We start from the raw sequence: 24,914 nt of genomic DNA on the forward strand, positions 1-24,914 counted from the left end.
TCCATTTTTTAATAATGGATTTAATGGTGCTCTGTGGGATGCTCAAAGTTTCAGATATTTTTTTATAACCCAACCCTGGTCTGTACTTCTCCACAACTTTGTCCCTGACCTGTTTGGAGAGCTCCTTGGTCTTCAAGGTGCCGCTTGCTTGGTGGTGTTGCAGACTCTGGGGCCTTTCAGAACAGGTGTATATATACTGAGATTATGAAGGTAATTGGTTGCACCAGATCTTATTTAGGGGCTTCATAGCAAAGGGGGTGAATACATATGCCAGCACCACTTTTCCGTTTTTAATATTTTTTAGAATTTTTTGAAAAAAGTTTTTTATTTAATTTCACTTCACCAATTTTGACTATTTTGTGTATGTCCATTACATGAAATCCAAATAAAAATCCATTTAAATTACTGGTTGTAATGCAACAAAATAGGAAAAATGCAAAGGGGATGAATACTTTTGCAAGGCACTGTAATAACTGTATATTATTCCTGATATTAACGGCACTCTGCACTCTGCTTCCTCCTATAGGACAACCACACACAAGCACTATCACCTTTCCACATCCTCAGTCATGGATCAGTGGTACAAGCAGTAGTGATCAAGCCATAGCCCTGCACTGTAAACTAGAACCAATCGTTCTCTGTGTCTTGAGATCAGAGGGAGTGAGCGAGAGAGGGAGCGAGAGAGAGAGAGAGAGGTACCAGTTAATTCAGCCTCATTTACTGCCTTTAAAAAAACAAAAACATAGCTGATATGGCGTACTTGCTTAAACAAATGTGGTTTCTACTGACAATTGAGATGTACAAACTATGGAATAAGGGAACGACGAGCGGATAAGAGACAATCTGTTATTTCGATTAAGAAATTAGCGAGCTAGGATGGACGTAGTCAATATAACGATTTGTTCAGCACTTTTGAAATGTATCATTGTACATAAACATTACACAAAAAGTTGGAAATCGCAAATTCAACAATGAGTGGTTTGGAAGGAATCAGTGGCTAACTGTTTGTCACCGTTATAGTGAAATGATTGTATTGTTTAGTGTTGTGTAGTAGCTTTGAGTTTGCACCACCATGATTTACATGCTAAAATCGCCACTGCATATACAGTAGAATGTGGTAGAAGGTGAACTCTATTTACTTCAGATCAGGTGCGAATGGGGTGTTTCCACTTTGGTGCATGGGATTTTAAAACAACTTTACCGTCTGGTGCTCCGCGTGAGATAAATCGAGTGCACATTATATGTCATCGTCTTTCCAGTCATGCTAGTGCGTTTTCCTGTGTTTTTTTTTACACACAGGAGGAGGGTGCATTGAGCAGCTGGACGTTGGCTAATGTTGGACCAAAAAACAGGGAGGGGGAGATATTGATGCGTTCTAAATTATGGAGTTAAGGAGGACAAACCTCGCGTGCAATTGTGTTTTAATATATGGAATAACGTTATGTCTCTTTTTCGGTAAGTAAGTTACTGTAAACCTTTTTAAAGAAGCTAATAACATGATCGCTGTAGTTGTTAGCTAGCCAGTAGCTATAGTAGTTTGCATGCTAACTAGCCGCTAGCAAATTAAGCTTTAGTTAACTGGCTAGCTAAACAGACGATAGTTAGCTAGTAGTGCGTGACTTGGTACGATAGTCGTATTTCAAATCAAGGTGTGTGTGATGTATATATGAACTATGGAGTACCAGTTAGTTAGCTAGTTACATTCTTGACTTATAGGGTCTGGTTAGCTTAGTTTGTTGGTAGCTAGCTAGGAATGCTAACCTAGCTCCCTAACATAAAACCAAAGAATATCAAAATACACAGAGACGCGAGGAAGCGCCTGTTGTTGTGAAACGTGTCACGTGTTGTTCACATAATTAACTAAACATTTCTGAATCTATTGTTTTGTCATGATGAGTAAGAATTGACCAACTTATTGGCTAAATATGACGGATTCATAGTCTGTGGACAGCAAGTTAAACATATTTTACTTAGCTAATTTCATTTTATAAAAAGTTATAATAAAATCTGTCAGACATGATTATTGTAGCGCATCATTTGTGGTCTACTACACTTTTGAGATACAACAATAATATTGCTTCCAATGGACTTGGTTTTCATTTGTGTGTTGCTTGCCCAGTCTGTTGGGTTGAAATTCAAAGGCTTGAAGGGAAAGGGTCCACCTGTTTTATTATTGCGTTCTGTGCTGTCAGCATGTTTTTGTCACACTGCATACATTCCTCCCTGGCCTGGCTCTTTCTAAATGGAGAAGATGTTGCCAAATAGGTACAGAACTCTGATGAACAACCCGAATTTACCTATGCCAAACTAGTTAACAACAGAGATTAAGAAGCAAATGTCGCGCCGACAGAAATAAACATCTCTCTGGGAAGAAGGACGACTCATGGTGTAATCGTAACAACACACAGGAACTCAAGTCCTTTTGTTCACCTGACATAGAATTCCTCATAATCAAATGTCAACCATATTATCTCCCAAGAGAATTTTCGTCGGTTATTGTCACAGCCGTGTATATCCTCCCTTAAGCCGATACCACGACGGCCCTCAAGGAACTTCACTGGACTTTATGCAAACTGGAAACCATATATCCTGAGGCTGCATTTATTGTAGCCGGGGAATTTAACAAAGCAGATTTGAGAACAAAGCTACCTAAATTCTATCAGCATATTGATTGTAGCACTCATGCGAGCAATACACTGGATCACTGCTACTCTAACTTCCGCGATGCATACAAGGCCCTCCTCAGACACGATACGTATGTGGCAGGGTCTACAGGCAGTCACGGACTACAAAAAGAAAACCAGCCACGTCACGGACACCGACGTCTTGATTCCAGATAAACTAAACACCTTCTTTGCCCGCTTTGAGGATAATACAGTGCCACCGACGTGGCCCGCCATGAAGGACTGCGGGGCTCTCCTTCTCCGTGGCCGACGTGAGTAAGATGTTTAAAAGTGTTAACCCTCGCAAGGCTGCCGGCCCAGACAGAAACCCTAGCCGCGTCCTCAGAGCATGCGCAAACGAGCTGGCTGGTGTGTTTACGGACATATTCAATCTCTCCCTATCCCAGTCTGCTGTCCCCACATGCTTCAAGATGGCCACCATTGTTCCTGTACGCAAGAAGGCAAAGATAACTGAACTTAGTGACTATTGCCCCGTAGCACTCACTTCTGTCATCATGAAGTGCTTTGAGAGACTATTCAAAGATCATATCACCTCCACCTTACCTGCCACCCTAGACCCACTTCAATTTGCTTACAGCCCCAATAGGTCCACAGACAATGCAATCGCCATCACACTGCACACTGCCCTATCCCATCTGTACAAGAGGAATACCTATGTAAGAATGCTGTTCATTGACTACAGCTCAGCATTCAACACCATAGTAGCAACATCTCCACTTTGCAACATCTCCACTTTACTGATCCTCAACACTGGGACCCCACAAGGGTGCGTGGTCAGTCCCCTCCTGTACTCTCTGTTCACCCACGACTGCGTGGCCATGCACGCCTCCAACTCAATCATCAAGTTTGCAGACGACACAACAGTAGTGGGCTTGATTAGCAACAACGAGAAGACCACCTACAGGGAGGAGGTGAGGGCACTTGGAGTGTGGTGTCAGGAAAATAACCTCACTCAACGTCAACAAAACAAAGGAGATGATCGTGGACTTCATGAAACAGCAGAGGGAGCACCCCCCTATCCACATCAACGGTACAGCAGTGGAGAAGGTGGAAAGTTAAGTTCCTCGGCGTACACATCACAGACAAACTGAAATGGTCCACCCACACAGACAGTGTGGTGAAGAATGCGCAATAGCGCCTCTTCAACCTCAGGAGGCTGAAGAAATCTGGCTTGTCACCTAAAACCCTCACAAACTTCTACAGATGCACAATCGAGAGCATCCTGTCGGACTGTATCACCGTCCTGGTACGGCAACTGCACCGCCCACAACCGCAAGGCTCTCCAGAGAGTGGTGCGTTCTGCACAACACATCACCGGGGGCAAACTACCTGCCCTCCAGGACACCTACAGCACCCGATGCCACAGGAAGGCCAAAAAGATCATCAAGGATAACAACCACCTGAGCCACTGCCTGTTCACCCTGCTACCATCCATAAGGCAAGGTCAGTACAGGTGCATCAAAGCTGGGACCGAGAGACTGAAAAACAGCTTCTATTTCACCTGAATAAATGGATCACTGGTCACTTTAATAATGTTTACATATCTTGCATTACTCTTCTCTTATGTATATACTGTATTTTATAACCTCTATTGCATCTTGCCTATGCCGCTCGGTCATCGCTCATCCATATATTTATATGTATATATTCTTATTCCATCCCTTTTACTTAGATTTGTGTGTATTAGGTAGTTGTTGTGGAACTGTTAGATTACTTGTTAGATATTACTGCACTGTCGGAACTAGAAGCACAAGCATTTCGCTACACTTGATTGGAAATGTGGCTTTCCTTTTTTTTCTGATAGCTGAAAATGTCTTAAGCCTAGCAACTGTAAAGCATCAAAGCTTTGATGTAAGCTATACATTTAAGTGGCTATATAGTAGAGGTCGACCGATTAATCGGAATGGACGATTTAATTAGGGCCAATTTCAAGTTTTCATAACAATCGGTAATCGGCATTTTTGGACACCGATCATGGCCGATTACATTGCACTCCACAAGGAGACTGCGTGGCAGGCAGACTACCTGTTATGTGAGTGCAGCAAGGAGCCAAGGTAAGGTGCTAGCTAGCTAGCATTAAACGTATCTTATAAAAAACAATCAGTCTTAACATAATCACTAGTTAACTACACATGGTTGATGATATTACTAGTTTATCTAGCTTGTCCTGCGTTGCATACAATCGATGCGGTGCCTGTTAATTTATCATTGAATCATAGCCTACTTCACCAAACGGGTGATTCAACAAGCGCATTCTTGAAAAAAGCACTGTCGTTGCACCAATGTGTACCTAACCATAAACATCAACGCCTTTCTTAAAATCAATACACAAGTGTATATATTTTTAAACCTGCATATTTAGTTAATATTGCCTGCTAACATGAATTTCTTTTAACTAGGGAAATTGTGTCACTTCTCTTGCGTTCTGTGCAACAGAGTCAGGGTATATGCAGCAGTTTGGGCCGCCTGGCTCGTTGCGAACTGTGTGAAGACTATTTCTTCCTAACAAAGACAGCCAACTTCGCCAAACGGGGGATGATTTAACAAAAGCACATTTGCGAAAAAAGCACAATCGTTGCAATGAATGTACCTAACCATAAACATCAATGCCTTTCTTAAAATCAATACACAGGAGTATATATTTTGAAACCTGCATATTTAGTTAAAAGAAATCCAGGTTAGCAAGCAATATTAAACTAGGGAAATTGTCACTTCTCTTGCGTTCATTGCACGCATAGTCAGGGTGTATGCAACAGTTTGGGCCGCCTGGCTCGTTGCAAACTAATTTGCCAGAATTTTACGTAATTATGACATAACATATAAGGTTGTGCAATGTAAAAGGAATATTTAGACTTATGGATGCCACTCGTTAGATAAAATACGGAACGGTTCTGTATTTCATTGAAAGAATAAACGTATTGTTTTCGAAATGATAGTTTCCGGATTTGACCATATTAATGACCAAAGGTTCATATTTGCGTGTTATTATGTTATAATTAAGTATATTATTTGATAGAGCAGTCTGACTGAGCGGTGGTAGGCTGCAGCAGGCTCGTAAGCATTCATTCAAACAGCACTTTTGTGCATTTACCAGCAGCTCTTCGCTGTGCTTCAAGCATTGAGCTGTTTATGACTTCAAGCCTATCAACTCCCGAGATTAGGCTGGTGTAACCGATGTGAAATGGCTAGCTAGTTAGCGGCGTGCGCGCTAATAGCGTTTCAATCGGTGACGTCACTCGCTCTGAGACCTTGAAGTAGTTGTTCCCCTTGCAGAGGCTTTTGTGGAGCGACGGTAACGATGTTTCGAGGGTGGCTGTTGTCGATGTGTTCCTGGTCCGAGCCCAAGTAGGGGCGAGGAGAGGGATGGAAGCTATACTGTTACACTGGCAATACTAAAGTGCCTATAAGAACATCCAATAGTCAAAGGTATATGAAATACAAATGGTATAGAGAGAAATAGTCCTATAATTCCTATAATAACTACAACCTAAAACTTCTTACCTCGGAATATTGAAGACTCATGTTAAAAGGAACCACCAGCTTTCATATGTTCTCATGTTCTGAGCAAGGAACTTAAACGTTAGCTTTTTTACATAGCACATATTGCACTTTTACTTTCTTCTCCAACACTTTGTTTTTGCATTATTTAAACCAAATGTAACATGTTTCATTATTTATTTGAGGCTAAGTTGATTTTATTGATGTATTATATTAAGTTAAAATAAGTGTTCCTTCAGTATTGTTGTAATTGTCATTATTACAAATAAATAAATAAAATTGGCCGATTTAATCAGTATTGGCTTTTTTTGGTCCTCCAATAATCAGTATCGGCGTTGAAAAATCATAATCGGTCGACCTCTACTATATAGCCCCAATGCCCTCCCAGCGTCTCAATTTTGAATACATTAAGCAACAAACTAAATGTTGGTTCTTTATCAACAGGTACAAATCTAACAGCGGCCATAGAGTTGTATGCCCCGGCAGAGGTGCTGGTTGAGAATGGCACCACGGGGATCCTCAAGTGTTCCTTCAAGTCCAGGGAAGTGATCAGCAGCGCAGCCACAGTCACCTGGTCGTTTCGTCCAACGGGATCCGACCCCGGAAGCGCTGTTTCTGTGAGTGATTTCTTGAACAACTCCCAATGAACAACTCCCAAGAAGTTTCTCTCAGGTTTTCCACGAGAAGTGTTCGAGCACAACATTTTTCCTCTTATTTAGGCCCACTGCCACAGAAAAGAACAAGGGAGTATGTGTGTTTGTGACTGGTCCAATGGAAGGACATTAGCCTGAGGAGGGTTGTGTTATGTTATAGGCAACTTCTTCCTGACCATCTGCCTCCTTCCAGTTCATGTTTCTACAAACTTAACCCAAAAACTATCATTTGGTATTTGTTTCATTAGTCTGTTGTTGATATAGTCCTAAATGTTTTTCATGTCAGCAATAAAGTTTAAAAGATATAACTTTCAAAATACAGAAATACAAAAAGTTGTATCTTTTAAACATGATTGTATTCAATTGAGATTTTGTGTCACTGGACCACACACACAATACTCCATAATGTCAAAGTGGAATTATGTTTTTAGATATTATTTTACAAATTAATTAAAAATGAAAAGCTGAAATGTTTTGAATCACTAAGTATTCAACCCCTTTGTTATGGCAAGCCTAAATAAGTTCAGGAGCAAACATTTGCTTAACAAGTCACATAATAAGTTGCATGGACTCACTCTGTGTGCAATAAGAGTTTAACATGATTTTTGAATGACTACCTCATCTCTGTACCCCACATGCAATTATCTGTAAGGTCCATCAGTCGAGCAGTGAATTTCTAACATAGATTCAACCACAAAGACCAGGGAGGTTGTCCAATGCCTCGCAAAGGCGGCCACCTATATTAAGCTGATCCACCCCTTTTTAAGCTGATCTCCCCCCCCCCCCTTTTTTTTTTTTTAAATACAAAGAGGCGGCCACCTATTAGTAGATGGGTAAACAAATATATACAAAAAAGCAGACATGGAATATCCCTTTGAGCATGGTGAAGTTATTAATAACTCTTTGGGTGGTGTATCAATACACCCCGTCACTACAAAGATACAGGTGTCTTTCCTATCTCAGTTGCCAGAAAGGAAAGAAACCGCTCAGTAATTTCACCATGAGGCCAATGGTGACTTTAAAACTTTTACAGAGTTTAATGGCTGTGATAAGAGAACTGAGGATGGATCAACAATAGTTGATCGACAGAGGGAAAAGGACACCTGTACAGATGAAAAAATATCCATCCTGTTTTCAATAAAGCACTAAAGTAAAATTTATAAAAATGTGTCTAAGAAATTAACTGAATGTCCTGAATACAAAGCGTTGTTTGGGGAAAACACAACACATCACTGAGTTCCTCTTTTCATATTTTCATGCATGGTGGTGGCTGCATCATGTCATTGTCATTGGCACGGTCTAGGTAGTTTTTTAGGATAAAAATCAACGTAATAGAGCTAAGCACAGGCAAAATCCTGGTTCAGTCTGCTTTCCAACAGACACTGGGAGACATTCACCTTTCAGCAGAACAATTACCTAAAACACAAGGCCAAATATACACTGGAGTTGCTTACCAAGATTACATTGAATGTTCCTGAGTGGCCTAGTTACAGTTTTGACCTAAATCAGCTTGAAAATCTATGGCAAGACTTGAAAATGGCTGTTGAGCTATGATCAACAACCAACTTGACAGAGCTTGAAGAATTGAAAGAATAATGTGCAAATATTGTACAATCCAGGTGTGCAAAGTTCTTAGAGACATACCCAGAAAGACTCACAGCTGTAATTGCTGCCAAAGGTGATTTAAAAAAAAAAAAAAATATATATATATATATATATATATATTGACTTACAGGTTTGAATACTTCACAAATTCAAACATTTGAAAAGAGAAATGTTTCTCCCACTTTGACATTACAGAGTATTTTGTGTAGATCGTTGACAAAAAATTATTATTATTATTTTTTTTTTTTACATTCAACACAACAAAATGTGGAAAAAGTCAGGAGGTGTGAATACTTACTGAAGGCACTGTAGTTTTTGCATTGCTGGGATTTGTATGGAAATGGCAGGAAGAAGCAGAACTATTACCCCTATTCCCATTTCCCTCCCCTAGAGACCTAGCTAGCTGGCTCATCTTGCTCGTAATGATGCGCTTGTATTCTGCCTCGTAACAGTGTTCAGTTGGAGAGAGTGTCACCGACACCCACACTAGTCCACACAGCTATCTGTCCCTCCCATCTTTTAAACAAATTGACTATTGAGGATATCCGCCTGTCATGTACACACTAAACAAAATCGGCCATCAGTTTGGTACAGTAGCAGATACGAACATAATACAGAGTATCAGGGGAAGATTTGCTGTTGCTTGGCAAAAGTGCCCAGTGATGTAGGTAAGCCATAAGCTTACAACGGTTAAACCTGTTTGCTTGTCTTTCCCATTTCTGTTATGAGTCCTTAGCCAATGACTATGTCCCAAATGGCACCCTATTCCCTATATAGCCTAGTATAATACTTCTGACCAGAGCCCCATGGGCACCGTCAAAAGTAGTGCACTATAAGGGGGGAATAGGGTGCCATTTCGGACGCTGACAGTGTGCAATTCTGCAACGATATATTTTCTCTTCAGTCATTCTTATATCGTTTTTTTCTAATGTCTTTTTTTTAGATTTTCTATTACACTTCTGGCAAGCACTACCCAGGGAGTGTGGCTCAATTCAAAGACAGGGTGAAATGGGCGGGAGATCTGAACAAAAAAGACGCCTCTGTCCATTTAATTGAGGCGCAGTTCAACGACAACGGCACCTACTCGTGTGCCGTGATTAACCCGCCCGACATATCTGTCACCGCCGCTCAAACACAGCTCAAAGTCGTCATCAAAGGTAAACTTGCAAATGGATTCACAACAGTACAGCAACACTCAAGTCAATTTTCAGCAGGAAGTGACCATGCTCTCTCACATTGAAGGATGACTTGGAATAAAAACTGCCAACTGAGCGAATTAACAATATCTTAATAACCAGGGGTTGAGAAACACTCATACAAGAGATTAACCATTTTAACACTGATATAATGCCTCAAACATTGAACTGGCAGTATTGGCACAGCTGTGACTTTGTCATACAACATTACAATTATGTTTCAATGCTTACGTTGCCTTGTTTTGCAGAGTCTCTCCCTCAGAACAGCACGGCTGTCATAGTGAGCGCCGTGTGTGGCGCTGTCATCGGGCTCATTCTCATCGCTGTTGTTACCTGCCTGATCATCAAGAGGCATCAAACCAGTCATGAATACGAAGGGTAAGACATCCTCCCTTGTATAAGCATCAGGGTAGTAGATAACTTTAATATCTGGACTTTGGTCAGTATCAATCATTACACCTGACCATCAATATCTGTAGAGTATTTTGGGGGGCATCAATAAATGCAATATGAAATATTTGATGAAACAAATGAAATCACACCGGAAACCTTTCTATCGTTGTGATATGTTTTGTGTGCAAAGACTACTCGGCTCTGTCAAAAACCAATTTACTGCATGCAGTTAATAGCTCTTGATGAGGTCAATCAAAAGGAACTGCATCTCAGAAATTACGTATCAGATGTTCATAGTTGTCTTTTTTCTGAAAGCAACCCTTGCAGTGAATGGAGCTCTACTTTCAAAAAATGTTTTCATGGCCTATTTGGTTGTGGGGCCTGCCTGAATCTCTCTTCTTCCTGACCTCCCCCCTGGCATGTCTCTGAGTCACCAACTGACACACACACACACACACTAACGTTTTTAGTCATCAGACCTTAACACTTAGCCCTAACTCCGCTGCATGGGATATGGGGGTTGAGTTACAATGGCTGCGATTGTCGCTTGTGTCCTCTCTCTTGGAATAGAAAATAACATGTTTTCTATTAAAACATTTTATGTGTTGGAAATAACATTCGATGGTAGAGCATGGCGCTTGCAACGTCAGGATAGCGGGTTCGATTCCCAGGACCACCTCTACGTAAAAAAATGTATGCGCTTGACTGTAAGTCGCTTTGGATAAAAGCGCCTGCTTAATGGCATATGTTGTTGTTATTATATATTAATGAAAACTCAGAAGAAAGAAGTGACTGGATTTTCCAGTGTGTGTGTTGGCTATGTGGGGTTAGACTGTACCAGCGGTACTTGTACTTGTAATGCCCTATAACCATGATGAATTACTTACTGACCTAGTAGGTGTCCGATCTGCTTAGCTCAAATGTGTGCTCTAGGTTTACCATTAGAGACCTGAGTGGAGGAAGTCATGCGATCTCCGTCAAGAAGGTGTTTAGAGGGTGGCTAAATGCCAAGCGTAGACACTGCTCTCTCTTCGCTCTGATTCACATGATTAGTTACAAGGTTTTTCTTGACCTAGGCCTAATATTAAGCATGATTTGACGCACACCCAAATAAGTAGGGGTGCTGACTAACGGAATAGTACAATAATGAAAACACTTTTAAGATAGACATGCAATAATTTAATGGGTATAAAACGCCTAGGTGTTTGATATTTTTTTTCGTATCACATTATATGCAAACAGATAGTTTTGATTGCAGTGTTAAAAAAACGATCCGTCTTCTAGACTCAATTCGAGAGAGGAAAATAGTCTATCATCCAAATCACCATAATTGTTGACAACAATGTCGCACTTTGAAAGACCAGAGATGTTGCTTTCCAAGATCTGTCTGTCAATGCCCACAGTGACGGATTTAAAAAAAAATAGGTGCGCCGTTAAGCTTGGCTTGTCATCTAACGTTCATGTCGTTGTCTGCCACTCACATGTCACTCATCCATTACTGACCACTAACCCCTTCCTCTTCTGTTTCACTGTCATATGGCTCTCCTGTTTCCTCTAACGCTACCTCCTGAACAATATACATTGCCTTCAGAAAATATTCAAACCCCTTGACTTATTCCACATTTTGTTGTGTTACAGCCTGAATTCAAAATGGATTAAATTGGGGGGGTTTTCTTACTAGGGCTGACCCCATTTAGTCAACCAAGATTTTTTTTTTTGTCGAGCAGTGGCAAATATATGTAAAAACACTTATGGGACATGCGACACCTGTCTGATTCACGCCTGTCTGAGTGGACTAATCCATTGTGGAGGCCTCGGGGATGGCACACCAGTATCACCAGTAGTACATTTATCGTAAATTCTCAATTTCTCATCTACACTGTGTTTGGTTACGGTAGTTTCTGTTAATGCATTCAATTTATTATTATTATTATTACTGTTTTACCGTTGTCATTGTAGGAGTGAACACATTGTTTGCAGAGCGCACAACCTAGGCTAAACTTGGTTTATTTCATTTACGAGTTGTCAATTTATTAATTGTCTTTTGTTTGGAGCCCTCCTGTCGATCTTGAGTAAGGACACACACCTGATTATGCATAGAAGTAGACCTAGGCTACCTGGCCTGCGCACAAATGTAGGCTTATAAATGTGCCCATTTTGGGATCTGATACTATTTCTGATTATCTTAACTCACCATCACTGTGGAGCTGACAATAGTTCCTCAATGTAGCATATTTGAAAAATCTTTCCAGCCATCTCCCTTGCAATAACCACAAAAATGTTATGCTTTGATCCAGTGGAAACGTCATAAAATAGGCCTACCTGATTACTTATCCCTTGCGCAAATAGCCTACATCTGTGTCTGTCCCAAGATCACTGGAGTGAGGGCCCAGAATATTTTCTATGTTGCAAGTTTGCTAGCATGAGCTTTTGGCCGGACCAAGTTAATAGTTGATACAATGTTTCAAGTTCCTTGCAGACAGGCCATGCGAAGCCAATGGGATTTATAGGATATTTATTTTTATCATGATATTTTATAGCTGCAGGCTGCAATGTTTTTATTTGTTGGCTTTATGTAGGCTATTTTTACATGTTGGCAATATAAGTTACTTTTAGATTTGTATTTTCATTTAGATAGAATTTTGATTAACCACATGACATTGATTTTGAGACATGAATACTTTATTATAAATTAAACTGTTCCATGAAAATGTGCATATGAAAATCATAACTGACATGCGGATCAGTAGAAATGGTACGATTTACTTTCCAAATGGAAAAGGTTGCCAACAGCTGGTGTAGCCTATTACCGGCAACTTCAGGAGTGTCGGGTCGGGAACAGTTTTTTTTTCTTCTGGTTAGGCTATATTAATCTCTGCTGCCCTCTTTAGTAATTTGTGTGTCCTTATTTTTAATCGCAGTGCTTAAAGCATCAGACAAGCTCAGTAGCCTACATATAGTTGATTATATTCAAACATAGAGCTTGTCTATATATGGAAAATACACTTAAAAATTTTGACCAATCAATTGGTCGAGAGAACAGACTCGGGTAACCAATTTTTTTGTTGTTGTAGTGAACAGCCCTATTTCTCACACATCTACACACAATACCCCATAATGCAAAGTGAAAACATGTTTTTAGAATTGTTTGCAAATTTGTTAAATTAAATTTACATAAGTATTCACATCAATACATGTTAGAATCTCCTTTGGCTGGGATTACAGTTGTGAGTTTTTCTGGGTAAGTCTTTAAGAGCTTTGCACACCTGAATTGTACAATATTTGCACATTCTTTTTAAAATTCTTAAAATATCAAGTTGGTTGTTGATCATAGCTAGACAGCCATTTTCAAGATTTGCCATTTTTAATCCAAAACTGTAAATAGGCCACTCAGGAACATTCAATGTCCTCTTGGTAAGCAACTCCAGTATATACAGTTGAAGTCGGAAGTTCACATAAACTTAGGTTGGAGTCATTAAAACTTGTTTTTCAACCACTCCACAAATTTCTTGTTAAAACTTCTTATGGCTGAGATCCCGTTAACGGGATCGACTTGACAACAGCCAGTGAAAGTGCAGTGCGCCAAATTCAAACAACAGAAATCTCATAATTAAAATTCCTCAAACATATAAGTATTTCTCACCATTTTAAAGATAAACTTGTTGTAAATCCAGCCACAGCGTCCGATTTCAAAAAGGCTTTACGACGAAAGCACACCAAACGATTATGTTAGGTCAGTACCTAGTCACAGAAAAACACAGCCATTTTTTCAGCCAAAGAGAGGAGTCACAAAAAGCAGAAATAGATACAATTAATCACTAACCTTTGATGATCTTCATCAGATGACACTCATAGGACTTCATGTTACACAATACATGTATGTTTTGTTCGATAAAGTTCATATTTCTATCCAAAAATCTTAGTTTACATTGGCGCGTTATGTTCAGTAATGTTTTGCCTCCAAAACATCCGGTGATTTTGCAGAGAGCCACGTCAATTTAGAGAAATACTCATAATAAACATTGATAAAACATACAAGTATTATACATGGTACTTTAGATAAACTTCTCCTTAATGCAACCGCTGCCAGATTTCAAAAAAACTTTGCGGAAAAAGCACACCATGCTATAATCTGAGTACAGCGCTCAGAGCCCAAACAAGCCATACAGATATCCGCCATGTTGTGGAGTCAACAGAAGCCAGAAATAGTATTATAAATATTCACTTACCTTTGATGATCATCAGAATGCACTCCCAGGAATCCCAGTTCCACAATAAATGTTTGTTTTGTTCGATAACGTCCATCATTTATGTCCAAATACCTCCTTTTTGTTCGCAGCGTTTAGTACAGTAATCCAAATGCGCAGGTACTAGGTCCAGACAAAGTCAAAAAATTCCATTACAGTTCGTAGAAACATGTCAAACGATGTATAGAATCAATCTTTAGGATGTTTTTAACATAAATCTTCAATAATGTTTCAACTGGAGAATTCCTTTGTCTTCAGAAATGCGATGGAACGCAGGTCGCTCTCACGGGGGCTCGCGTGGTCAGCTCATGCCGGACACCTTACTCAAAGAGCCCTCCTTCCCTCATTCTTCACAGTAGAAGCATCAAACAAGGTTCTAAAGACTGTTGACATCTAGTGGAAGCCTTGGGAAGTACAATATGACCCCAACGACACTGTATATTCAATAGGCAAACCTCAGATTTCACACTTCCTGGTTGGATTTTTTCTCAGGTTTTCGCCTGCCATATGAGTTCTGTTATACTCACAGACATCATTCAAACAGTTTTAGAAACTTCAGTGTTTTCTATCCAAATCTACTAATAATATGCATATATTAGCTTCTGGGACTGAGTAGCAAGCTGTTTACTCTGGGCACCTTATTCATCCAAGCTACTCAATACTGCCCCCAGCCATAAGAAGTTGACAAACTATAGTTTTGGCAAGTCGGTTAGGACATCTACTTTGTGCATGACACAAGTCATTTTCCCAACAATTGTTTACAGACAGATTTATATCACTTATAATTCACTGCATCACAATTCCAGTGGGTTAGAAGTTTACAGACACTAAGTTGACTGTCTTTAAATAGCTTGGAAAATTCCAGAAAACTATGTCATGGCTTTAGAAGCTTCTGATAGGCTAATTGACCTCATTTGAGTCAATTGGAGGTGTACCTGTGGATGTATTTCAAGGCCTACCTTCAAACTCAGTGCCTCTTTGCTTGACCTCATGGGAAAATGAAAAGAAATCAGCCAAGACCTCAGAAAAGAAATTGTAGACCTCCACAAATCTGGTTCGTCTTTGGGAGCAATTTCCAAACGCCTGAAGATACCACGTTCATCTGTACAAACAATAGTATGCAAGTATAAACACCATGGGACCACGCAGCCGTCATACCACTCAGGACGGATACGGGTTCTGTCTCCTAGAGATGAACGTACTCAGCAAGGAAGAAACCACTGCTCCAAAACCGTCATAAAAAAGCCAGACTACGGTTTGCAACTGCACATGGGGACAATGATTGTACTTTTTTGGAGAAATGTCCTCTGGTCTGATGAAACAAAAATAGAACTGTTTGGCCATAATGACCACCGTTATGTTTGGAGAAAAAAGGGGGGAGGCTTGCAAGCCAAAGAACATCATCCCAACTGTGAAGCATGGGGGTTGGCAGCATCATGTTGTTGGGGTGCTTTGCTGCAGGAGGGACTGGTGCACTTCACAAAATAGATGGCATCACGAGGATGGAAAATTATGTGCATATATTAAAGCAACATCTCAAGACATCAGTCAGGAAGTTAAAGCTTGGTCACAAATGGATCTTCCAAATGGACAATGACCCCAAGCATACTTCCAAAGTTGTGGAAAAATGGCTTAAGGACAACACAGTCAAGGTATTGGAGTGGCCATCACAAAGCCCTGACCTCAATCCTATAGAATATTTGTGGGCAGAACTGAAAAAGCGTGTGCGAGCAAGGAGGCCTACAAACCTGATTCAGTTACATCAGCTCTGTCAGGAGGAATGGGCCAAAATTCACCCAACTTATTGTGGGAAGCTTGTGGAAGGCTACCCAAAACGTTTGACCCAAGTTAAACAATTTAAAGGCAATACTACCAAATACTAATTGAGTGTATGTAAACCTCTGACCCAGTGGGAATGTGATGAAAGAAATAAAAGCTAAAATAAATCATTCTCTACTATTATTCTGACATTTCACAATCTTAAAATAAAGTGGTGATCCTAACTGACCTAAGACAGGGAATATTTACTAGGATTAAATGTTAGGAATTGTGAAAAACTGAGTTTAAATGTATTTGGCTAAGATGTATGTTAACTTCTGACTTCAACTGTATTTGGTCTTGTGATTTAGGTTATTGTCCATCTGAAAAGTGAATTTGTTTCCCAGTGTCTATTGGAAAGCAAATTAAACCAGGTCTTCCTCTAGGATTTTGCCTGTGCTTAGCTTCTGTTTTCTTTTTATCCCAAAAAACTCCCAAGTCCTTGTTGATGACAAGCATATCCATAACATGATGCAGCCACCACCATGATAAAACATTTGAAGAGTTAATCAGTGATGTGTTGGATTTGCCCCAAAAAGAACACTTTGTATTCAGGACATGAAGTTAATTTCTTTGCCACATTTTTGCAGTTTTACTTTAGTGCCCTATTGCAAACAGGATGCATGTTGAAATATTTTCTTTGGGAAAACCTCCCTGGTCTTTGTGGTTGAATCTGTGTTTGAAATGTACTGCTCAGCTGAGGGACCTTAAAATGATCTGTATGTGTGGGGTAGAGAGATGAGGCATGCATTCAAAAATTATGTTAAACACTGTTTCCATGCAACTTATTATGACTCAATAAGCAAATGTTTACTCCTGGACTTATTTAGGCTTGCTATAACAAAGGGTAAAATACTTATTGACTCAAGACATTTTACAATTCCACTTTGGCATGGGGTATTATGTGTAGGCCAGTGACACAATCTCAATTTAATCAATGTTAAATTCAGGCTTTAACACATCCAAATTTTGCAAAAGTCAATCGGTGTGAATACTTTATGAAGTCACTGGACACATGCTCTTAAAATCTCACAAACTAAATGCTAACAGTTTTAAGTTTAATTTCTATCACATTTTAAGAAATCTATAAATGTATATTTTGGAGTCCTAGGCCCATATTTATAAAGTGTCTCAAGAGTAAGGTAGCTGGTCTAGGATCAGTTTTTACATTTAGACCACAATGAGTAATATTACAGGGGGGACCTGATCCTAGATCCCTCAAACTCAACTCTGGACTTTGAAGCCAGTTCCACTGCATTTTTTTCATTGTTCCCTTTGAATCAGGGACTCATTTAATTATCAGGTAGAATGGAAAACCAGCAGGCTCCGGACCCTATTATATAGTACGCTACTATTGACCAGCGCCAACATTTGCTTCCGGAGAGTGCCATGTTTGCACTTCAGTTTTGTTTATTAGGATCCCTATTTACTGTTGCATAAAACATAAAATACATGACTGAAGTACAGAACAGTTATGTACAAGAACAACATAAGATACTATTACATTGACAATATGACCTTTTATAAAATTGTTAAACAACCAAGAGCCAAAAAATAAGTGTGTTTTATTGGACCACTGATTGACATTGGTATGACTAACATACAACACTAATCTTTCAAGTGGGTGATCACATCGTTATCTCATTGGGGTGGGGAATGATGTTTTTCCCTAATCCACTTTATTTATTCTCTTCTCTTATTGACCAATTGATTGTCACATAGGCTATTAGATATAGTAACTGTTTTTAAGTCAGTGTTTTTTCGTTACGTTAATGCTGTTTCTTAGTTTTTTGGAAAGCTGCAGTTCAACTGTCTTTATAAGCATCAGCTCCTTGTTCCCATACAGATCCATGCCTTGTTAATCTTCTAGTACAGTGTCTCTGCCCATGTATGTCACTCCTGCCAACCTCTCTTCCCAGCCACTTGGAGCAGTCATTTCAAAATGTGCAGCATAACTCATGTGGAATCTGCCCATCTCTCATTTGCATTTGTATCTGTCTCCCATGTCTTCTCCTGTGTCTGACTGTATGTGTCCATGTCGCCCATTTCTCTGTGCGCCAACGCTTCCTGAACTGCACAAAACAAACCTCCGATTCGTAAACCCCTCCCCCGGTGCAAAATCTAGCTGCACTTCAGTGGCGAGTGTGAGCTCCCATGCCACACGCCCGGGGGGGAAGAAGCACGAATCCAGCTTGGAGGGCTCCAGGTGTAGCAGCCCCTCCGCCCCGGTCCAGGTAGGCGCTACAGTGAGTGACTCAAACCAACCATCCACACCCACTGTCGCCCAGGGGACACGAACAGGGGAAGAGAGATCTAATAACTAACTAGAGCTGAGATGCACAACAGCATTAGCCTTTTCCCAGATCTATTTGTGCTCCTGCCAACTCCATTGCTGTCATTGTCAAGTCAACATTTTGCATGACTATTCCATAAGTAGTTGACAAGAGAACAAAAACAGACTAGTACCTAGCTACGACAGCATAGGCCAGGGTTTCCCAAACTCCGTCCACAGCTGATTCAAATAGTCAACTAATCATCAAGCTTAGATCATTTGAATCAGTTGTGTAGTTGGGGCGAAAAACAAAACGTGCACCCCTTGGGGTCCCGAGGACTGATTTTGGGAAACGCTGGAACAGGATTTCAAGCTGATCTCTGATGGCTTTAGTGTCTGGTTGTCTACCTTTTTAGTTTTTCATCCTTCTGATTTCTGATTTTGGAAATCAGGGTTGTGTTCAGAATGGGAACATTATAACAAAATGTTGACTTTTCAACCTACTGAATGAGACCCAGGTTGACACACTCCCTAGCATACTAGCAGATACCCATAGACTTTCAGTCATTGCGCTAACGCTAGTTAGCATTGGCTCACGGAACTACCTCTAACTTCCTTCATACTGGACACAGATACATAAAATGGTATCCACAAGTTCATCTGACTCTGGGGAAGTAGATAAAGAGCCTCATTGCCAATATCCATTTCAAGGGCCATTACACTCAAATCCAAGTTTGTCACGTTTTTTCGCACTCGAAAGTAGTCTAACGTTGAGATTAGTCCATGTCCCAGACCATCTGTTGTGTAGGTCCAGCTATATGTAGGTCCAGCTAACCAAAATAATTGACATTAAAGTTCCAGATTTGCGGTACTTATCTTTCCCATTCATTTGGGGTTGAAGCATAGCTGGATCTGCAAAACCAATGGCATGGGATGTGGACTCCTCTTGATGTTAGACAACTTTTGAGGTCTGAAAACATCTGACAAGCATTGGAGTGTAATGTCCCTTTAAGTCTAAGGGAGAGACCCATAGACATTGCTGCCATCAAGTACTGGAGGCGGATACCCTTGCTCTACAGACTTACTAAATCAGTGGTCACCAACCCTGGGCCTGGAACAGGCTTTTGTTCTAGCCCAGAAGTGACCCACCTGATCCAACTAATCATCAAGACCTTGATGAATGGAATCAGGTGTTTTGGTGCTGGACTGAAACAAAAGTCTGCACATCCTGTAGCTCTCCAGGACCAGGATTGGTGACCACTGAATGATGTAATGCGTGAGATCACTATTATTCTGGTTAAGCCCTAAATGCATATGTCAACAACTGGCTAGAGTGTCACAGCATCCCGTTTTGCAAAGGTGCTGTTGCTAACATAAGCATGTATAGATGTTCATGTAGTGCCTATGAAGGTGTCATGCATTGCTTATGAAAGTTCATGGGAGTCCTCTGACGTTATCAAACACTATTGTAGGCCTATGTCTAGGAAAAGGAGAACCTTTAATCTTTGTGTGTCTGAGAGGCTTTTGTTTGCGGTCGACTGGTTTAGTTTGTTGATCTTGTGAGGGACAGTCTTGAAATGTGCCTCTCGCTCATTACATTGAGACATGTTAGGTCAGATCTGTGGTGGCTAGGATAACGCCACCACATTCCTCTGTCAGTCAAAACATGAAGCTGTACTGTACTTGGCCGTTGTATGTGTGTTGTTTTTCCCCCTATCTATGTTTTGAGTTTTTTTGTGTGTGTGATTCTTTGATCCCAGTGGTCGGTAGAAATGACACCCTGAAGATAACAAGAGGAAAATGGCACCCTCTTCTTTTACACACTCACGCAGCCCAGATGTAGTCCCAAGCTGTGCTAGATGGGAGAAAAAACAACATGTTTTCTTTTGCGCAACAATCTGGCATTGTTTACAGGCTTTTATCTTTATCTGGCTTCATTCAGAAGCAATGGGCCAAATATCTTCCATTAACAACACTGCTTTGATGTCTTTGTTATTTGGCATTGTTATCTGCAGTTGTCCCCATTTAAATCCCACGGCCATTTGAACTTGACAGCTAAACCAGTGAAACAAGATTTGTTACTAACACAGTTTTCCTCCTTCCCCTTTGCCATATCTCCCCACCCATCCATCCGCTCATCACAACAGGGGCCGGTGATATACGCCCAGTTGGATCACTCGGGCACCAAGAACCCCAACTCATTCCACAAGATGGAGCCAGTGGTCTACGCTGACATAAGGAAAAACTGAAACGGGGGGTGGGGGGAGAACTGGAGACGAAAAGGGAAAGGCCACCATAGCTAGCTGCTTTGGGGTGGGTGGGGAATGTTTAAAAACAGGGGGGGATTGATGCGGTTTAGAATTATATATTTTCTCATGTCTCATAAAAACCCTTGTCTGCTGAAAGCATTTATTGCATGTTCATGTGTGTGATACAAAATGTATGCTACCAATGCTTTCAATACAACACAGAGATTAGAGAAACACTTTTAATACATTAACTGCATGCTTAGTAACTGTAAAATACATAGGTTCAAGTCGTTTTTTTTTACAATACAGGTACCATGTTAAATTGACGGTTTAGACATAGGGTTTGGATATAGAATAGGATACCTGAAATACATCGCCGTTTTGGCTGCAATCATGCTACCTTCATCTAATCATGTATAAATGTTTACAAGGTAACAATCACATTAACACCATATATCACTCTGGTACACAGCCATGGAAAGCCTCTTGGTGAAATTACTTCAGTGTACAGTTTGTGTATTGTGCTGTAGAATTTAACATTGCATTGTTATATCTATGACTAAAACACTGCCTGCCACTGGGTTCGAAACTGAACTGTTCAGCTGAAACAATGATACAAAACAAATTTATATTTTTTACATTGTTTTTATTGTACAGAAATGTATACACTGTTTGCATGTAATTTATTAACTAACCACAACTAATCATGGCAATAACCACGTTTGACACATTTTAGTTTTAACATCCGTTTTAGGTTTGACGTGATCATGTGAGAGAGATAATATCATCAAATCTTCTCTTCCGTCTTTCAGAAGCAATGGACCAAATATCTTCCTTTAACAAAACTACTTTGATATATCACTGTGCTTTAATATACAAAGTTGACATTCCAAGTCTTATTTTACGTTAAGCCAAATGTTCCTGTTCCAATGACTCACTCTCAATCATGTTTGATTGAAGCGATGCATTAATAATCAGTTTAAATGCTGTATTAATCCCTTCCATATTTGAATGCAGTAGTCTTACCCCAACCAACATTTATGCATATGGATAGTTAACTATGTAAGATCTAGAGCTTGTTACTGTAATTCATTCCTTTCTGGTCAATGGTAGTATCTCTTGGTGTTTTAACAAAATAATCTATGTGTTTCAGAATTCCAATTTGAAATTGTGTGTCATTTTTGTCAAATAGTTTGAAAAAGCGTGGCTGGTGGTCTGTCTTGATGCTATACTTCACACTTTCACGTCTTAAAAATCCTTTACTTCTTTACCCATTGGGCACACTGGTTGAATCAATGAAATTACATTGAACAAATGTGGAATAGACGTTGACTTGACATCTGTGCCCAGTGGGTAGCGCTTTAGTGTTTTTAACCGTATATTTTCGCAGTTGACAAAATGGTTCTGATCACCCAAGAGAGCATTCCTGTTTTTCAAAGCTGCCTCATCCACTAGTCCTGCAAAAGTAAATGTTAGTCTACATTCCTAAAAATGAATCAAATGCTGGTGCTTATCTTGCTGTCTCGTGCTTGTGCAGTATTAGTATATGTGTGTAGTAGTTGTTGAGTAGCGATATTAGCATGTGTAATTTGGTGCTTGTTTATATAATATCTTATGTTGCAAAACATGCACTATGTCCTGCGTATCAAAGACCACATGCACTATATGATTTAATTTTTCTTCTCCGTGTCCTGTGCTTCTTTTTGATGTCTTAACTGGAATGTAGTCATTTAGTGCCTTTTGCATTTCATCTACTAACTTGAACACCTGCTCTCTCTCATACATATTTACATACAAGTCGGAAGTTTACATACACTTAGGTTGGAGTCATTAAAACGTCGTTGTGCCTGTTTCCTCAAGCATCTTCACAAGGTCCTTTGCTGTTGTTCTGCGATTGATTTGCACTTTTCACACCAAAGTATGTTCATCTCTAGGAGACAGAACCCGTCTCCTTCCTGAGTGGTATGACGGCTGCGTGGTCCCATGGTGTTTATACTTGCGTACTATTGTTTGTACAGATGAACGTGGTACCTTCAGGCATTTGGAAATTGCTCCCAAGGATGAACCAGACTTGTGGAGGTCTACATTTTTTTCCCTTAGGTCTTGGCTGATTGCTTGACATCACGGGAAAATCATAAGAAAAGAGGCACTGCGTTTGAAGGTAGGCCTTGAAATACATCCACAGGTACACCTCCAATTGACTCAAATGAGGTCAATTAGCCTATCAGAAGCTTCTGAAGCCATGACATAATTATCTGGAATTTTCCAAGCTGTTTAAAGGCACAGTCAACTTAGTGTATTTCAACTTCTGTCCCACTGGAATTGTGATACAGTGAATTATAAGTGAAATAATTTGTCTAAACAATTGTTGGAAAAATGTATTGTGTCATGAACAAAGTAGATGGACTAACCGACTTGCCAAAACTATAGTTTTGTTAACAAGAAATTTGTAGAGTGGTTAAAAAACTAGTTAATGACTCCAACCTAACTATATGTATACTTCCGACTTCAACTGTGTGTGTGTGTAATTCATTTATTTACTTCATTGTATGTACTTTTTATACAGTGCCTTCAGAAACTATTCATACCCCTTGATTTATTCCACATTTTGATGTTACAGCCTGAATTTAAAATGGATTAAATAAATAAAAAATCTCACCCATCTACATACAATACATCATAATGACAAAGTGAAAACATGTTTTTAGACATGTTTGAAAATGGAAATGAAATATTTCATTTACATAAGTATTCACACCCCTGAGTCAGTACATGTTAGAACTTTTGGCAGCGATTGCAGCTGTGAGTCTTTCTGGATACGTCTCTTAAGAGCTTTGCACACCTGGATTGTACAATATTTGCACAAAGTTCTTTTTTTGTATTTTTTTTTTTAAGCTCTGTCTAGTTGGTTGTTGATCATTGCTAGATTTTGCCATCGATTTTCAAGACGATTTAATTCAAAACTGTAACTAGGCCACTCGGGAACATTCAATGTCGTCTTGATAAGCAACTCCTGTGTATATTTGGCCTTGTGTTTTAGGTTATTGTCCTGCTGAAAGGTGAATTTGTCTCCCAGTGTCTGTTGGAAAGCAGACTGAACCAGGTTTTCCTCTAGGATTTTGCCTGTGCTCTTCTGTTTCTTTTATCCTTAAAAACTCTTTAGTCCTTGATGATGACAAGCATACCCATAACATAATGCAGCCACCACCATGCATGAAAATATGAAGAGAGGAACTCAGTGATGTGTTGTTGGATTTGCCCCAAACATAACGCTTTGTATTCATGACATAACGTTAATTTATTTTTGCAATTTTACTTTAGTGCCTTATTGCAAACAGGATGCATTTTTTTTATTCTGTACAGGCGTCCTTCTTTTCACTCATTTAGTTTAGAATTGTGGAGTAACTACACTGTTGTTGATCCATCCTCAGTTCCTCCTATCTCCGCCATTAAACTTTGTAACTGTCACCATTGGCCTCATGGTGAAATCCCTGACATACTATCCAAAGTGTAATTAATAACTTCACCATGCTCAAAAGGATATTCAATGTCTTTTATTTTTACCCATCTACCAATATGTGCCCGTCTTTGCGAGGCATTGGAAAACCTCCCTAGTCTTTGTGGTTGAATCTGTGTTTGAAATCCAGTGCTCGACTGATGAGGTAGTTATTCAAAAATCATTTTAAACACTATTATTGCACACAGAGTGAGTCCTTGCAATGTATTATGTGACTTGTTAAGCACATTTCTACTCCTGAACCTATTTCAGCTGGTCATAACAGGTTGAATACTTATTGACTCAAGATATTTCAGCTTTTAATTTGTAATTAATTTGTTTAAAAAATAATCTTAAAACATTATTCCACTTTGACATCATGGGGTTAGTCTGTGTAGGCCAGTAACACAACATTTAAATATAATCCATTTTAAATTCAGGCTGTAAAACAACAATGTGTAAAAAGTCAAGGTGTGTGAGTTCTTTCTGAAGGCACTGTAGTTATACAGAACACTCTGGATCTGATGGTCTAATTTTATATAAAAGCTATTCCTGATTAAATGTCTGTGTGGTTGTTTACAAAGATTGTATTTTGGGTTGTTTACCAGATGGAATACTGCTGGCCGTGCAAGTCAAACATTTGTCATTCCAAACTTGCTCTACCCATGCACTCCAGGGTGAAGTTTCCACTAGTAACAGATCTATGATCAGCTTCCCCTACCCCAATCCTAACTGTAACTATTAGTGGGGATAATGCAAAACTGACCTACTCCTACACAAGCACATTTGCAATGTTCTGCATG

At 39.8% G+C, this 24,914-nt stretch overlaps 1 protein-coding gene across 2 annotated transcripts; it reads left to right on the forward strand.

Annotated features, from left to right (window-relative positions):
• The first annotated feature begins 1,278 nt into the window (after positions 1-1,278).
• LOC120056928 (myelin protein zero-like protein 1) lies at positions 1,279-22,294 on the forward strand. Of its 2 annotated transcripts, none has more exons than XM_039005219.1 (6): positions 1,279-1,455; positions 6,627-6,799; positions 9,384-9,597; positions 9,885-10,014; positions 18,220-18,340; positions 20,514-22,294. In XM_039005219.1, the coding sequence occupies exons 1-6, from the start codon at positions 1,383-1,385 to the stop codon at positions 20,613-20,615; spliced, it is 813 nt and encodes a 270-aa protein (XP_038861147.1). In that variant the 5' UTR covers positions 1,279-1,382; the 3' UTR covers positions 20,616-22,294. The 2 variants fall into 2 exon arrangements, with proteins under 2 accessions (XP_038861147.1, XP_038861148.1); XM_039005220.1 differs by having other exon boundaries at positions 1,282-1,455; positions 18,220-18,328.
• The last annotated feature ends 2,620 nt before the right edge of the window (positions 22,295-24,914 follow it).

The sequence above is a fragment of the Salvelinus namaycush genome, chromosome 12, assembly GCF_016432855.1.
Source record: "Salvelinus namaycush isolate Seneca chromosome 12, SaNama_1.0, whole genome shotgun sequence".
Classification (NCBI taxonomy): domain Eukaryota; kingdom Metazoa; phylum Chordata; class Actinopteri; order Salmoniformes; family Salmonidae; genus Salvelinus; species Salvelinus namaycush.